The sequence below is a fragment of the Eriocheir sinensis genome, chromosome 18 (genome assembly GCF_024679095.1).
Source record: "Eriocheir sinensis breed Jianghai 21 chromosome 18, ASM2467909v1, whole genome shotgun sequence".
In the NCBI taxonomy this organism is placed as follows: domain Eukaryota; kingdom Metazoa; phylum Arthropoda; class Malacostraca; order Decapoda; family Varunidae; genus Eriocheir; species Eriocheir sinensis.
The window spans coordinates 780,001-795,868 of record NC_066526.1 but is presented as its reverse complement, the minus strand read 5'-3'; the positions used below and the strand labels follow the sequence as shown (position 1 = coordinate 795,868).

The window sequence follows — 15,868 nt, the reverse complement described above, 5'->3', positions numbered from 1 at the left end:
AATGCATTAATCCTTGGTTCACTGAAGCGGCTCACGATTAACCTAAACACACACACACACACACACACACACACACACACGCACACACACACACACACACACACGCACACACACACACACCTTTCCCTCTCCCCGAACTCCCTTTCCTCTCCCTCCGCCATTCCTTCCCAGCGCAATTTCTCCCCCTGGCCTTGACCTCCACGGGCTTAAACAGACGAGGGTCGGCCTGCGTGCTGTATATAAGCCCGCAGGAGGCGAACACCAGCAGACAGACGCATCACCTCCATCCCTTCTCCACCACCTCCCGCAGAAGCTCACTGATCACCTCAACTCGACACAGAAGCACCGATATTTCCACCTGTTCATCTGTCTGTCTCTCTGTACCTCTGTTTCCCCCCCCTCCTCCTCCTCTTCCTTTCCTCCTCACCCTCCCCCTTCACCTGGTTGAGGGGCACCTGTAGCAGCCATGAGAGTAGCTACCTGTCTCCTCCTCTCAGGTAAGATGATTGATTGTATTGTTTTTTGTACCTGTTTTGGTAGCGTTCACTTTCTTTCTGTCTTACCAGGTGGAAAATGAATTAACTATAAGATTGGCTCATGAGTATCGTTAAGTTTTCACGTTAGGTGCTTTTCTGGTATGGCGATTGGTTAAGGTTTGAGAGTAAATTAAGCAGGAGTAAAAGAAAGTAAGAGTAAAGTAAGCGTAAAGTAAGCAAGAGTTTAAGGTTTGTGAGTAAAGTATGCATGAGTAAAAGAAAGTAAGAGTAAAGTAAGCGTAAAGTAAGCAAGAGTTTAAGGTTTGTGAGTAAAGTATACATGAGTAAAAGAAAGTAAGAGTAAAGTAAGCGTAAAGTAAGCAAGAGTTTAAGGTTTGTGAGTAAAGTAAGCAAGAGTATAAGGAAGTAAAGGTAAAGTAGGAGTAAAGTAAGCAAGAGTAAAGTAAGCGTAAAGTAAGCAAGTAGGAGTAAAGTAAACGCGTGAGAGTAAAGTAAGCGTAAAGTAAGCAAGTAAGAGTAAAAGAAAGAGTAAAAAAAGTCAAAAAGTAAAAGCAGTTAAAAAAAAGCGAATAGTAGCATGAACAATATAACAAGGTCGGATCATTTCTTTTGCAGTCAACCTCCGTTCATTTCATGGGAGCATCATTTTTTGTGGATGTTTATAATTTATTCAGTTCTTGATTTGCTTGTTTCCTCTACCGTAAAAAAGAGTATAAGCCTTTTTATGTATGTTTAATGTATTGCTCGTGTTATACTTACGGCGCAAGATATATATAAGTTAAAAGTCACTCATTCTAGTTGCACACACACACATACACACACACACACACACACACACACACACACACAGAGACAAACACAAACACACGCACATGATTATACAACATAAAAAAAAAATAATGACAACCAAATTACCTACATGAACTTGACAGCTAAACCCTGAATCTCTCTCTCTCTCTCTCTCTCTCTCTCTCTCTCTCTCTCTCTCTCTCTCTCTCTCCACAGTCCTCGTTGGGGTCGCCTTCGCTGCGAGGCTCAACGGACACAGCCATGGCAACGGCAACGGAAATGGTAATGGAAACGGCAACGGAAATGGCTACAGTTACGGCGTTAATGGGAATGGGAACGGTGTGAACGGGAACGGAAATGGCTACACCAATGGAAATGGTGTGAACGGAAATGGTAACGGCGTGAACGGTAACGGAAATGGCTACACCAATGGGAACGGTGTGAACGGAAATGGAGTCAACGGCAACGGCTTTAACGGAAACGGCAACGGCAACGGCGTTAATGGAAATGGCAACGGTTACAGGAATGGCAACGGCAACGGAGTTAACGGAAATGGTGGAACAAACGGATTAACACGATATGGACTTCCCAACGGCAACGGTAACGGCAACGGCGTGACCAACGGTAACGGCTACAGGAACGGCAACGGAAACGGAAATGGCGTGACCAACGGCAACGGTTACAGGAACGGCAACGGAAACGGAAATGGCGTGACCAACGGCAACGGTAACGGAGTTAACGGAAATGGTGGAACAAACGGATTAACACGATATGGACTTCCTAATGGTAATGGTAACGGCAACGGTAACGGCAACGGCGTGACCAACGGCAACGGTTACAGGAACGGCAACGGTAACGGCAATGGCGTGACCAACGGTAACGGTTACAGGAACGGCAACGGTAATGGCAACGGTGTGACCAACGGTAACGGTTACAGGAACGGCAACGGTAATGGCAACGGTGTGACCAACGGTAACGGTTACAGGAACGGCAACGGAAACGGCAACGGTGTGACTAACGGTAACGGTTACAGGAACGGCAACGGAGTTAACGGAAATGGTAGAACAAACGGATTAACAAGATATGGACTTCCCAACGGCAATGGTGCCAACGGCAACGGTAACGGTGTCAACGGAAACGGCTACAGGAACGGCAACGGTAACGGAGTGAACGGCAACGGCTACAGAAACGGCAACGGTAACGGTGTCAACGGCAATGGCAACGGCAACGGCAACGGTGTCAACGGCAATGGCAACGGCTACAGAAACGGCAACGGTAACGGTGTCAACGGCAACGGCAACGGCTACAGAAACGGCAACGGTAACGGTGTCAACGGCAACGGCAACGGCTACAGAAACGGCAACGGTAACGGTGTCAACGGCAACGGCTACAGAAACGGCAACGGTAACGGTGTCAACGGTAACGGCAACGGCTACAGAAACGGCAACGGTAACGGTGTCAACGGCAACGGCAACGGCTACAGAAACGGCAACGGTAACGGTGTCAACGGTAACGGTGTCAACGGTAACGGCAACGGCTACAGAAACGGCAACGGTAACGGTGTCAACGGCAACGGTGTCAATGGTAACGGAAACGGTTACAGGAACGGCAACGGTAACGGTGTCAACGGTAACGGTGTCAACGGCAACGGCAACGGCTACAGAAACGGCAACGGTAACGGTGTCAACGGCAACGGTGTCAATGGTAACGGAAACGGTTACAGGAACGGCAATGGCAGAACAAATGGATTGACAAGATATGGACTTCCCAACGGAAACGGGAACGGAAACGGGAACGGTTATTCCAACGGCCGCGTCAATGGTAACGGATACTCAAATGGACGTGTCAACGGTAATGGCAACGGCAATGGTGTAAACGGCAACGGTTATTCCAACGGGCGTGTCAACGGCAATGGGAACGGAGCCAATGGCAACGGTTACACCAACGGTAACGGCGTCAACGGTAACGGTAACGGCAACGGCGTCAACGGTAACGGTAACGGTTACACCAACGGCAACGGTGTCAACGGTAACGGTGTCAACGGTAATGGTTACACCAACGGTGTCAATGGCAACGGAAACGGCATCAACGGTAATGGCAACGGTTACACCAACGGCAATGGTATCAACGGTAATGGCAACGGTGTCAACGGTAATGGCAATGGTGTCAACGGTAACGGCAACGGTTACACCAACGGAAACGGTAATGGAGTGAACGGCAACGGTGTCAATGGCAATGGTAACGGGAACGGCTACTCGTACAACGCGCCCACCGTGCCCGCCAACCTCTACCGGACCCCGCGAGGTTAATGCCCTCCCCCCCCCACCTTCTACGACCCTCTGGTGCTGACCCCTGTGAGGAGAACGACCCTCGCCCCCCCACCCCCCCTCCACCCCCGCTCATCCTACGCCCCTTCCTCCTCTATCCCTCCACCACACGACCCTTGTACAGACAACATTAATAATAACGGTAACAACAACAGGCGTCAAGGAAAGCAATGCAGTGTTTTCGTGAACGAAAAAAAAAAATAACGAAACGAACGAACAAATGACAATATATAACCAAAAAAAAAATGGAAATGAAAAAAAGAAAAAAATGTTGGTACACAGATTAACTAAACGTATTAAAAAAACTATAAAAAAAGGCTAAGAAACAGAAGGGCACCGAAATGAGTTTGTACTGAACCCTGCTTAGCTTTCCTTCACAACCTAACCTTCATTTAAAAGACTAATATCTCTTCTTTCCCCTTAAAACACTATATGCAAGGTATTTATCCATATCAACAATAGCAACCCTTCTAAAAATACTCCTTCCAGCAATCTCCATTCATTAATTTCTATCCTAAGTCCAAGAAATAGTGTTCAAGAAAGGTTAAAACACCTACGCCTGCTCCATGACCACCTGTACGTGATTAGTGCCAGGTGAACTTCTCGGCCCAAGGTGCGGCTGGGCGGCAAGGGTCACGTTCTCCTCAGCCCACATCGCTCTGTCTCTTCAGCATCGCTTGTAGCTACTTAATTTATTGCTTGATGTCTCCCCCTCGAGTTTGTCCCCACAACGAATTGCTGACGAAAATGTAATAAAAAGTAAACTGTCCACAACCCTTTACTTATATCCTCTGGTGTGTTTATTTTTTTTTACATTACTAAATCTAGAGCTTTTCTTGGGTATTTTCCGATTAAGGAAAGTATGGTGAGCAATCTGTCCAATTCCTATATTTATCCATTGGTGTTTTTTTCTTTATTTCTGCTGAACCTTGAGCTTTGCCTTGGGTATTTTCCAGTTAAAGAAAGCATGGTGAGTAATCTGTCCAGTTCCTTTACTTATCCACTGGAGTTTTCTTTTTTTATTTCTACTGAACCTTAAACTTTGCCTTGGTTGTTTTCCGATTAAAGGAAGTATGGTGAGTAATCTATCAAATTCCTTTACTTATCCATTGGTGTTATTTTCTTTATTCTACTGAGCCTTGAACTTTGCCTTGGTTGTTTTCCGATTAAAGGAAGTATGGTGAGTAATCTATCAAATTCCTTTACTTATCCATTGGCGTTTTTTTTTATATTTCTACTGAACCTTGAACTTATTCTTTGGAATTTTCCTGTTAAAGGAAATCTGGTGACTACCTCCTATCTTAAAACCGACCCTCCCCTCAGCTACACTACTACTTATTTCACAATTTGTATGATGAACAATATTCATGGAGCTTAGACATGCCTACACTACATATACATTCACGCTATATACGTTTTATGCACAGTTGAAAGACGGGGGATAATACTAAAAGAAAAGGAAAACATAAAAAAAACTTCTGACCTGATTTTATTATTTTATTGCACCGAGAAAGCGTTACATAGAAAAAAATAACAATAGGAACCTTTTACCAACTTTATCCACAGACTAAAGCAAAAAAACAAGAAAAAAACAAATGAGAGAGAGAGAGAGAGAGAGAGAGAGAGAGAGAGAGAGAGAGAGAGAGAGAGAGAGAGAGAGAGAGAGAGAGAGAGAGAGAGAGAGAGAGAGAGACCTATGGCACTATTTTAACCCAGGTAATACTGCTGTCCGTCGCTGGTTTGTTCCCGTTGAAAGGATAAAGATTGGGTTCGAATCCTTTTGGTCGAGATGGAAGCGAGTGGCGTTTTCTCGGGGGCGACTGGGAACCCTCTTGGGGATTAGGAAGAGGAACACCGTATTGGGGATTAGGTAAAGGATTACTTTTGGAGGGGTTAGGTGAAGAATTAGCGTCTTGGGGACTAGGTGGAGGAGGATTAGGATTTGAGGGAGTAGGTGAAAGAGGAACACCGTATAGGGGACTAGGTGAAGGATTTGTGTTTGAGGGATTAGGTGGAGGGGGATTACTATTGGAAGGATTAGGGTCTTGGGGATTAGGTGGAGGACTAGGGTCTTGGGGATTAGGTGGAGGAGGATTAGGGTCTTGGGGAGTAGGTGCAGGAGGATTAGCGTCTTGGGGATTAGGTGGAGGAGGATTAGGGTCTTGAGGATTAGGTGGAGGAGGATTAGGGTCTTGGGGATAAGGTGGAGGGGAATCAGGGTCTTGGGGATTTGGTGGAGGAGGATTAGGGTCTTGGGGATTAGGTGGAGGAGGATTGGGGTCTTGGGGAGTAGATGCAGGAGGATTAGGGTCTTGGGGAGTAGGTGGAGGAGGATTAGGGTCTTGGGGAGTAGATGCTGGAGGATTAGGGTCTTGGGGAGTAGGTGGAGGAGGATTGGGGTCTTGGGGAGCAGGTGCAGGAGGATTAGCGTCTTGGGGATTAGGTGGAGGAGGGTTAGGGTCTTGGGGATCAGGTGGAAGAGGATTAGCATCTTGGGGATTAGGTGGAGGAGGATTAGTATCTTGGGGATTAGGTGGAAGAGGATTAGCGTCTTGGGGAGTAGGTGCAGGAGGATTAGGGTCTTGGGGATTAGGTGGAAAATTTATAGGATTAGGATCTTTGGGATTGGGTTGAGGAGAATAATAGTCTTGGGGATTAATTGGAGAAGAATTAGGGTCTTGGGGATTAGGTGGAGGAGGATTAGGGTCTTGGGAAGTAGGTGGAGGAGGATTAGGGTCTTGGGGAGTAGGTGGAGGAGGATTAGGGTCTTGGGGAGTAGGTGGAGGAGGATTGGGGTCTTGGGGATTAGGTGGAGGAGGATTGGGGTCTTGGGGATTAGGTGGAGGAGGATTGGGGTCTTGGGGAGTAGGTGGAGGAGGATTAGGGTCTTGGGGATTAGGTGGAGGAGGATTGGGGTCTTGGGGATTAGGTGAAGGAGCATCAGGGTCTTGGGGAGTAGGTGAAGAGGAATCTGGGTCTTGGGGATTAGGTGGAGGGGGATTAGGGTCTTGAGGAGTAGGTGGAGGAGGATTAGGGTCTTGAGGAGTAGGTGGAGGAGGATTAGGGTCTTGGGGAGTAGGTGAAGGAGGATTAGGGTCTTGGGAAGTAGGTGGAGGAGGATTAGGATCTTGGGGAGTAGGTGGAGAAGGATTAGGGTCTTGGGGAGTAGGTGGAGGAGGATTAGGATCTTGGGGAGTAGGCGAGGGAGGATTTGGGTCTAGGGAAGTAGGTGGAGGAGGATTAGGATCTTGGGGAGTAGGTGGAGAAGGATTAGGGTCTTGGGGAGTAGGTGGCAGAGGATTAGCGTCTTGGGGATTAGGTGGAGGAGGATTAGCGTCTTGGGGATTAGGTGGAGAAGTGTTTGGGTCTTGGGGGTTAGGTGGAGGAGGATTAGGGTCTCGGGGATTAAGTGGAAAATTTATTGGATTAGGATCTTGGGGATTGGGTTGAGGAGAATAATAGTCTAGGGGATTAGATGGAGAAGAAGTAGGGTCTTGGGGATTAGGTGGAGGGGAATTAGGGTCTTGGGGAGTAGGTGGAGGAGGATTAGGGTCTTGGGGAGTAGGTGGAGGAGGATTAGGGTCTTGAGGAGTAGGTGGAGGAGGATTAGGGTCTTGGGGAATAGGTGGAGGGGAATTAGGGTCTTGGGGAGTAGGTGGAGGAGGATTAGGGTTTTGGGGATTAGGTGGAAGAGGATTAGGATCTTGGGGATTGGGTTGTGGAGAATAATAGTCTTGAGGATTAGATGGAGAAGGATTAGGGTCTTGGGGATTAGGTGGAGGAGGATTAGGGTCTTGGGGAGTAGGTGGAGGAGGATTAGGGTCTTGGGGAGTAGGTGGAGGAGGATTTGGGTCTTGAGGATTAGGTGGAGGAGGATTAGGGTCTTGGGGATTTGGTGGAGGAGGATTAGGGTCTTGGGAAGTAGGTGGAGGAGGATTAGGGTCTTGGGGAGTAGGTGGAGGAGACTTAGGGTCTTGGGGAGTAGGTGGAGGAGGATTAGGGTCTTGGGGATTAGGTGGAGGAGGATTGGGGTCTTGGGGATTAGGTGGAGGAGGATTAGGGTCTTGGGGAGTAGGTGGAGGAGGATTAGGGTCTTGGGGATTAGGTGGAGGAGGATTGGGGTCTTGGGGATTAGGTGGAGGAGGATTAGGGTCTTGGGGATCAGGTGAAGAGGAATCAGGGTCTTGGGGATTAGGGTCTTGGGGAATAGGTGGAGGAGGATTAGGGTCTTGGGGAGTAGGTGGAGGAGGATATGGGTCTTGGGAATTAGGTGGAGGGGGATTAGGGTCTTGGGGACTAGGTGGAGGGGGATTAGGTTCTTGAAAATTAGGTGAAGGGGAATTAAGGTCTTGGGGATTAGGTGGAGGAGGATTTGGGTCTTGGAAATTAGGTAGAGGAGGATTAGGGTTTTGTGGATTAGATGGAAAGTTTATAGGATTAGGATCTTGGGGATTAGGTGTAGGCGAATAATAGTCTTGGGGATTAGCTGGAGAAGGATTAGGGTCTTGAGTATTAGGTGGAGGAGGATCAGGTTTTGAGGGAGCATTGGGGTTGGCAGGGGAAGAAGGGATGGAGGGGATTGGGGTGTGGGGAAGGAGGGGCATTAGGGGTGGCAGGGAAGGAGATACAGCATTGGGGTTGGCAGGGGAAGAAGGAGCATTAGGGTCAGCAGGGGAAGGAGGGGTGGAGGGGCATAAGGGCAGGCAGGGAAGGAGGGGGAGCATTAGGGTCGGCAGGGGAAGGAGGGGTGGAGGGACATAAGGGCAGCAGGGGAAGGAGGGGAGCATTTGGGTCGGCAGGAGAAGGAGGGGGTGGAGGGACATAAGGGGCGGCAGGGGAAGGAGGGGAGCATTAGGGTGGAGGGACATAAGGGGCAGGGGAAGGAGGGTGGAGGGACATAAGGGCAGCAGGGGAAGGAGGGGGAGCATTAGGGTCGGCAGGGGAAGGAGGGGGAGCATTAGGGTCGGCAGGGGAAGGAGGGGGAGCTTTAGGGTCGGCAGGGGAAGAAAGGGGAGCATTAGGGTCGGCAGGGGAAGGAGGGGGTGGAGGGGCATAAGGGGTGGCAAGGGAAGGAGGGGGACCATTAGGGTTGGCTGGGGAAAGAGTGGGGATATTGGGGGTGGCAGGGGAAAGAGTGGGGACATTGGGGGTGGCAGGGGAAAGAGTGGGAACATTGGGACTGGCAGGGGAAAGAGTGGGAACATTGGGGCTGGCAGGGGAAAGAGTGGGAACATTGGGGCTGGCAGAGGAAGGTGGGGGAGCAATGGAGTTGGCAGGGGAAGGAGGGGGTGAAGGGGCATTGGGGTTACCAGGGGAAGGAGGGGGTGGAGGGGCATTAGGGGTGTCAGGGTAGGGTGGAGGTGCACTTGGGTCGACAGGGGAAGATGGAGGGGCATTGGGGTTGGTCGGTAAAGGTGGAGGGGCATTGGGGCTGGCAGGGGAGGGTGGGGGTGCACTGGGGTTGGCAGGGGAGGATGGAGAAGCCTCAGGGCTGGCCGGGTAGGGTTGGGGAGCGCTGGGGTCGGCCACGGAGTCAGGCCTGGCGCCGCGCGGCGGGTCTCCCCGTCGTGGGGGCACGGAGGGGGGACGAAGTGGAGTGGCAGGACGCTGCCCGTCGGGGGCGTGGGGGCGGGACGCAGGCCACTCGTCCGTGGAGAAGCTGGTGGAGACGATGCGCGTCGTTGAGTCCGGGCCGAAGCTCACCACCACGGTGGAGTCCTGGTTCCCGAGGGAGGGCTGGAAAGACAGCCCTAGGACGTCCCGGTGAACTGGCTCCGGCAGGAAGTTCAATGGGTCAAAGGAATTGAATGGTCCAAATGGCGAGCCAGCGAGGCCTCCGAAGGGCGAAGGCTGTGGCTGAGGCTGAGGCTGCTGCCGGCGGGGACACTCGCATCTGCAGCAGCGGTCCTCGGGGCTGAGGAAGAGGCAGCGGTTGAGGCAGCGACGGACGCCGGGACACAGGAAGGCGTCACCGCCACACAGGCACCTGCGGCAGCCCAGCATGGTGAGCGCCGTGACGCAGCCCGGCGGGCAGCCGAAGGGGTTCTGGAAGACACACCAGGGCGGGGTGCCGGGCAGCATCGGCGGAAGCCTGGTGGGGGTGCGGCGGGGCGGGGGCCGGGGCAGCCTGTTAGGGGGGCGGTGCCGGCCTCCTGACGGCGGTCCGAAGCCTCCGAAGGAAGGAGTAAAGCCAAGGTGGCCGAAGGGGTCGGGGCTGAGGCCGGGCGGCAGGGAGTTGGGGCCGGAGCTGGGCGGCTTGCCAGCGGCTGAAGGGGGGTGGGGAGTGGTGGTGGTGGTGTTGTCCGGCAGATCGGTACAGTTGCAAAGGAAGCACTCGCTGTTGGGGTCCATGGCCACGCAGCCGCGGTAGCACTCGGGGACGGCGGGGCACGTGCCGGGGCCAGTGCACACGCACCGCTCGCAGCCGTCCTCGCCGCGCTCCACCGTGCAGCCTTCGTGGCAGGCCATGGCGGGGCACTCCGAGGGGGGACACTCGCAGCCGGGGCAGCCGCTGGCGTCAAGGATCCTCTGGCACGTGGATTTGCACGGGGGAAGAGGCGGACACACTCCACCGCCTCCGCCTCCTCCTCCCACATCTCCACTTCCACCTCCTCCTCCCCCGCCTCCACCTCCACCTCCACTCTCTCTTCCTTGACCTCCATTATAACCAATCCCTCCTCTTCCAGCTCCACTGTAGCCACCCCATCTTCCTCCTCCTCCTCCATATCCTCCTCTTCCTCCAAAGGGACACTCACAGGTCAGGCAGCCGTCGGGGCCTGAGCCGGGAGAGCAGCCAGGGGGACAGGACCGGGGCGGGGCGGGGCAGTCACGCCTGGCCGGGCCGCCGCACACACACATGGGGCAGGCGTCATAGGCGCTGGGCACGGTGAGGCAGGAGGCGGGACACGGGCGGCAGCCTGGGGTGACGGGGGACTTAGAACACGGCGCGGTGGCCCGGACACCTAACAAAACTCGGTACCCACATACAAGCCCTAACCCCTGACACCTACTACTACCCTTCCAGAACTTTTTCGTTACTGAACAATCATAACATATCTTGAGGCAAAGCGATATTGGAGCTAACACACTTAAACATATCTCTATTTCCTCCTACCATCACATAAAGTAAACCATTTCTATGCTGCCATTAAAGGTATACAACCCTTACCGAGCAAATAAGAACAGCTCCAGGTGCACAATTACAGCAACGAACACTTTTAACATCAACCAATTCCTTCGTAACATCGCATAACCCAACACTGCGTCTCCATGAAACACAAACAAACCCTCAATAAACCATCTAAAACACTGGCAAACACGTTGAAATCACACTGTATAGCAAGTCCGAACATCTCAAACCTATACTATCTTACACTGCCAACTCCTAACACGACAAACCCATAATTAACAAACGCCAGCTAGCACGTTAACATCACTGTACCGTAGCTTTCCCTAACATCACCCACCCACACTATCTCAGTCTAAGGTGCGCCGACCCAATCAATCTTACCTGTCGAGAACCCGGATGCTACCGAAGTCAGACAAGCCACAAGCAGCACCGCAGTAAGCATCCTGACGGTGTGCTGACGGCGAGGGGCCCAGGACAACCCTAGTGCTGACGCCGGAGGGAACCTTATAGCGCTGACACCAGTAGGATAACTGCTGACAACGTGAGGGCTTGTGCTGACCTCTCCTAAAGTCTCCAACGTGTGGTGAGGATTCGTGTGTCTTGGCTTATATATATCCTGTTGGGAGCCTCCTTCCCTCCTTACCGTCCTCCTCCTCCTCCTCCTCCTCCTCCTCCTCCTCCTCCTCCTCCTCCTCCTCCCTACTGTCATTTATCCTTCTTTCCCTTTCCTCCCTCCGTCGTGTGTGTGTGTGTGTGTGTGTGTGTGTGTGTGTGTGTGTGTGTGTGTGTGTGTGTGTGTGTGTGTGTGTGTGTGTGTGTGTGTGTGTGTGTGTGTGTGTGTGTGTGTGTGTGTGTGTTACAGCCCAAAAATAACAAAGCAAATGCACAAAAGGAAACACAAAGACAAATTTTTAACCAACCGAAGAACCAAATAAACGAGGAGGAGGAGGAGGACCAGGAAGAAGAAGAAGGAGATGATGAGAGGAGAAGGAAGAAGAGGAGGTAGAAGAAGATAGATGAATGACGCTGCAGAAACAAAACCAAACAAAAAAATAAAGAGTAAAAATCCTTCCATATCGCTATAAAAAAGTAGTCGCATCACGATTCATTTGCGACAAAAAAAAGATAAGAGACGACAATGGAGAGAGAGCCCTTGCCCCTTTCCTCCCTCCCTCCCTACCTACATACCCTCTTACCTCCCCTCTTTCCTTCCTCTTTCCCTAGTCTTTCCTCGTAATCCTCTACCTACCTACCCTCTTACCTCCCCTCTTTCATTCCTTCTTTCCCTAGTCTTTCCTCGTTAGGTACCTCCGTTCCTCTCCTCTTAATCCTCTATTCCTCTTCTTACCTACCCTGTTACCTTCTTCCTCTTTCCCTAGTCTTTCCTCGTTACCTACCTCCGTTCCTCTCCTCTTAATCCTCTTCACTTTCCTCCCTCCCTCCTTGCCTACCAGCTTCCCATTTTCCCTCTTTCCCTTGTCTTTCCTCCCTGCCAACCTCCGTTTCTTTCCTCCCTCTCTGCCTATGTCTCTTCCCTTCTCTCTCTTGCCTTCCTTCCTCATTTAACTACCTATCCTCTTCCATTCTTACCTATTTCCTTCCTTCCTCTTTCCCTAGTGTCTCCTCCCTACCTATCTCCTCTTTCCCTAGTGTCTCCTCCCCACCTACCTCCCAACTTTTTCTCTTAACCCTCTCTCCTATTTACCTAGCTTCCTATTTCTCCTCTTAACCCTCGTCTCTTTTCACCCTCCCACCTTCCTTACCATCCTACCTCCCTAGCTCTCCTCTCATTCCCATCCATCATCCTCTCTTCAGCTCATGCAAATACATCACCAGGGTAAAAACCTAAACCTACACTCAAGCCGGACGCACCACCACCTCAGTCACGAGAGAACGATGCTGGCCACTGATAAACTTTTCCCTCTCCTTTTCTTTTATTTTCGAGTCCCCTGGCAGGCAGGAGGGAGCCGGAGGGAGACGAAGGGCCATATTTTCAAACACTTCCGCGCCCAAACTCACCTATTTGACAAGGCTTTCATAGGAGTTTGGGGCATATCCTTGCGTAGTTTCATGACCCTGGTGGTAGTCTGACCCTTATTCTGTGCAATGAACTTATAATAAGACTCATTAAAACTCCGATTGATCTCCTTTTTGGCCTTTGGAATAGTTGATGCGAGAGGCGGAAGGGTGAGAGAAGGGCCGTCGATGTGTCTTGCTGTGGCGTAGTTCCCTCGGCGGCGTCACAGCGATGGCTTGCCGTGATAGGGGATGAAATAGCACTCGTTACCCGGATCTTCGTGATGTTTCGCACCGTCCCTCACAGGTTCCTCATACTTGGTTTCACGTGTTTGCTGACAGGACCGAGATTCACACGTGTCTTTTTTGTGAGTGGGGAGGTGTTTGTTTGCTGCCAGGACGAAGATAATTCACGCTTTTCTGTGTGTTTGGGTGTTTGTTTTAACTGGTTTGGTGTGGTTACTTTGATTTGTGTTTTGTGTTTGTCTTTTGTTTGTTTGTTATTGGGAAGTGTACATCAAATCATTTATCCTATTTATTTACGTATTTATTTTACTTATTCAATCTATCTATTTATAAGTATGTGTGAGTGTGTTGTTGTTTGTTCTGGTTAATTAGATTTTTTTTTGTTCCTTTCTATAATGAAAAGATATATACAACAATCTTTTTTTTTTGCGTGAGACATTTGATTTTCTTTGCTTAAACTAATCTTAACCCTTAACTAACTTAATTAAACCAGCCATAACCTTACAGTAACTAAATAACAATAACCTGACCTATATGAACTTAATCTAACCCAGTCCAACCTAACCTGGCCTGACCCAACAAACATAACATAACGTAGCATAACATCACATACTCTAACATAATATACCCTGTGATAAATAAGCCGGCTCAGTCCTTCATTACCAGTCGTGAGCTATTGTTCTTTTCGCTATTTAAGTTTTTTTTATTTTTTTATCCTCGTCATCTTCAGGCATCTCATTAGTTCCGGCAGGGGTTTCCAGGAGGTGCACAGATTAAAGGTTAAGGAATTGTACCTCGCTTGGATTTTTTTTTATCATCTCGGCTCGTTCTCTGCTTCCATCTTCCATTCCCTCACTCCTTTGAATTTCTGTAGTCGTCCCTTGCCGTGTGTTAAGACCATCCTCCCCTTCTTCTATTAAATTCCTCTCTCTGTCCCTCTCTCTATTCCCCATTTGTCAGTTTATACCTCACTCATCCTCTGTATCCTTCCTTTCTTCTCTATTCTCTCATTCCTTCCATCCACGTTCATATTTCTGTAACTCTCTGCTCCTTCCCTTCTATTAAATTCCATTCTTTGTCCCTCTCTCTATTCCCCATTTGTCAGTTTATACCTCCATCATCCTCTGTATCCTTCCTTTCTTCTCTATTCTCTCATTCCTTCCATCCACATTCATATTTCTGTAACTCTCTGCTCCTTCCCTTCTACTAAATTCCATTCTTTGTCCCTCTCTCTATTCCCATTTGTCAATTTATACCTCCATCATCCTCTGTATCCTTCCTTTCTTCTCTATTCTCTCATTCCTTCCACCCACTTTCATATTTCTGTAACTCTCTGCTCCTTCCCTTCTATTAAATTCCATTCTTTGTCCCTCTCTCTATTCCCCATTTGTCAGTTTATACCTCACTCATCCTCTGTATCCTTCCTTTCTTCTCTATTCTCTCATTCCTTCAACACACTTTTAAATTTATGTAACTCTCTCTGCTCCTTCCCTCCTATTAATTTCCTCTCTTTGTCCCTCTCTCTCATTCCCATTTGTCAGTTTATGCCTCCCTCACACTCTGTTTCCTTCCTCTCTTCTTCATTGTCTCATTCCCTCCACACACATTCATATTTCTGTAACTCTCTCTGCTCGTGTTAAGACCTCCCTCCCCTTCTATTAACCTACTCTCTTTGTTTTTCTCTTCCCCATTTGTCAAGTTTTCCATTCATTGCCCTCTGTTAAGGGTTCCCATTTCCTCCCTTCCATTTCCTCCCTTTCATCTCTATTCTCTTATTTCTTCCACCCAGACACTCCCTCGTTCAGTTTCTAAATATCCGTATCCCTCGTTCCCTCTCTCGCTCCCTCCTCCTCCTCTCCTTAATTTTTTTCTTTGCCTCATTTTCATCGCTTCTGCTAGTCCACCTTCCACTCCCTTTCTAGGTATCTCCATCTCCGCTTCCCAGGATCTGCGTCTTACGTCACTCATTCAGTTCCATCCTCTATTTCTCCTTCCCAATTTACTCACTGCAGTCCCTCATCCTACTCATCCTATTTCACTCTCCCTTTCTCCCTTCTTCACAGTTTCTTATGTCACTCCCTCATCATACTCACCGTTTTTAATCTCCCTTTCTCCTTCCTGTCCACTCACTACAGTTCCTCATCCTATTCATCCTATTTTACCCTTCCTTTCTCCCTTCTTCCCATTTCTCATTGCACTTCCTCATCATACCCCTTTTTTATCCCCCTTTCTCCTTCCTTTTCACCCACTACAGTTCCTCACCCTACTCATCCTATTATACTCTCTTTCTCCCTGCTTACCATTTACTCACCTCAGTTACTCATACCCTGCCGTCCACGTTCTGCCACTCTCTCTTATCCCCTTTATCCCTTCCTCCTCTTAACTCCTGCCCACAGTCCTTGATTCCTATTCCCCTTTTGCTCTCTCCATATCTCTCCTTCTCCCTTCTGCTAGTCCTTCCCTCCTTCCCATTTTCCTTTCCATTTTCATGTTGCATTCTCTTTATAACCTCCCTTCCTCCTCCTCCTCCTTCTCCTTCTCCTTCCATCAACTGAACACAACTGAACTTTACTCCCGTCATATCCCTCCCTCTCCCTTTTGCTGGCCCTTCCCTTTTTCTCATTTTCTCTCGTATTTTCATAGTTTACTCCTCCTTCCCCTCCTCCTTTTCCTCCTTCACAACACCTTCACTCATATTTTCAAGTTCACTCTCCCATTTTCCCTCCTTTCCTCCTTCTTCTTCTCCTCCCCATCTTCCCTTCCATTTTCAAAGCTCACTCTCCCCATCAAGGTTCCTTCCCTTTCTCTTTCTCCTTCAATCTTTCCTTCCGTTTTCATGGTCCACTCACCCCATAACCCTCTTC

At 49.6% G+C, this 15,868-nt stretch overlaps 3 protein-coding genes across 3 annotated transcripts in view; 1 reads left to right on the top strand and 2 right to left on the bottom strand.

Moving 5' to 3' along the window:
* The first annotated feature begins 272 nt into the window (after window positions 1-272).
* LOC127000206 (probable cyclin-dependent serine/threonine-protein kinase DDB_G0292550) lies at window positions 273-4,387 on the top strand. The gene is made up of 2 exons (XM_050863622.1): window positions 273-497; window positions 1,503-4,387. Exons 1-2 carry the CDS (start codon window positions 467-469, stop codon window positions 3,593-3,595), a joined length of 2,124 nt encoding a protein of 707 aa, XP_050719579.1. The 5' UTR covers window positions 273-466; the 3' UTR covers window positions 3,596-4,387.
* Window positions 4,388-5,085: 698 nt separating this feature from the next.
* On the bottom strand, window positions 5,086-8,217 carry LOC127000164 (basic proline-rich protein-like). The gene has a single exon (XM_050863556.1). The coding sequence runs from the start codon at window positions 8,215-8,217 to the stop codon at window positions 5,308-5,310; it is 2,910 nt and encodes a 969-aa protein (XP_050719513.1). The 3' UTR covers window positions 5,086-5,307.
* A 247-nt stretch (window positions 8,218-8,464) lies between these two features.
* The window catches only part of LOC127000163 (uncharacterized), a 171,576-nt gene continuing 164,172 nt past the window's right edge, over window positions 8,465-15,868 (bottom strand). Inside the window, exon 4 of the mRNA XM_050863555.1 lies at window positions 8,465-10,530. Coding sequence (XP_050719512.1) covers window positions 8,465-10,471 — 2,007 coding nt within the window. The 5' untranslated portion in view covers window positions 10,472-10,530. The remainder of the gene's footprint in view (window positions 10,531-15,868) is intronic.

What these genes read in the sequence shown, in the direction of transcription:
- LOC127000164 (XM_050863556.1), bottom strand. Translation starts at nt 8,217, where the DNA reads ATGCCCCTCCTTCCCCACACCCCAATCCCCTCCATCCCTTCTTCCCCT.
- LOC127000206 (XM_050863622.1), top strand. Translation starts at nt 467, where the DNA reads ATGAGAGTAGCTACCTGTCTCCTCCTCTCAG. An exon ending in TACCTGTCTCCTCCTCTCAG is followed by an intron (nt 498 to 1,502) that starts GTAAGATGATTG and finishes CTCTCTCCACAG; the next exon opens with TCCTCGTTGGGGTCGCCTTC.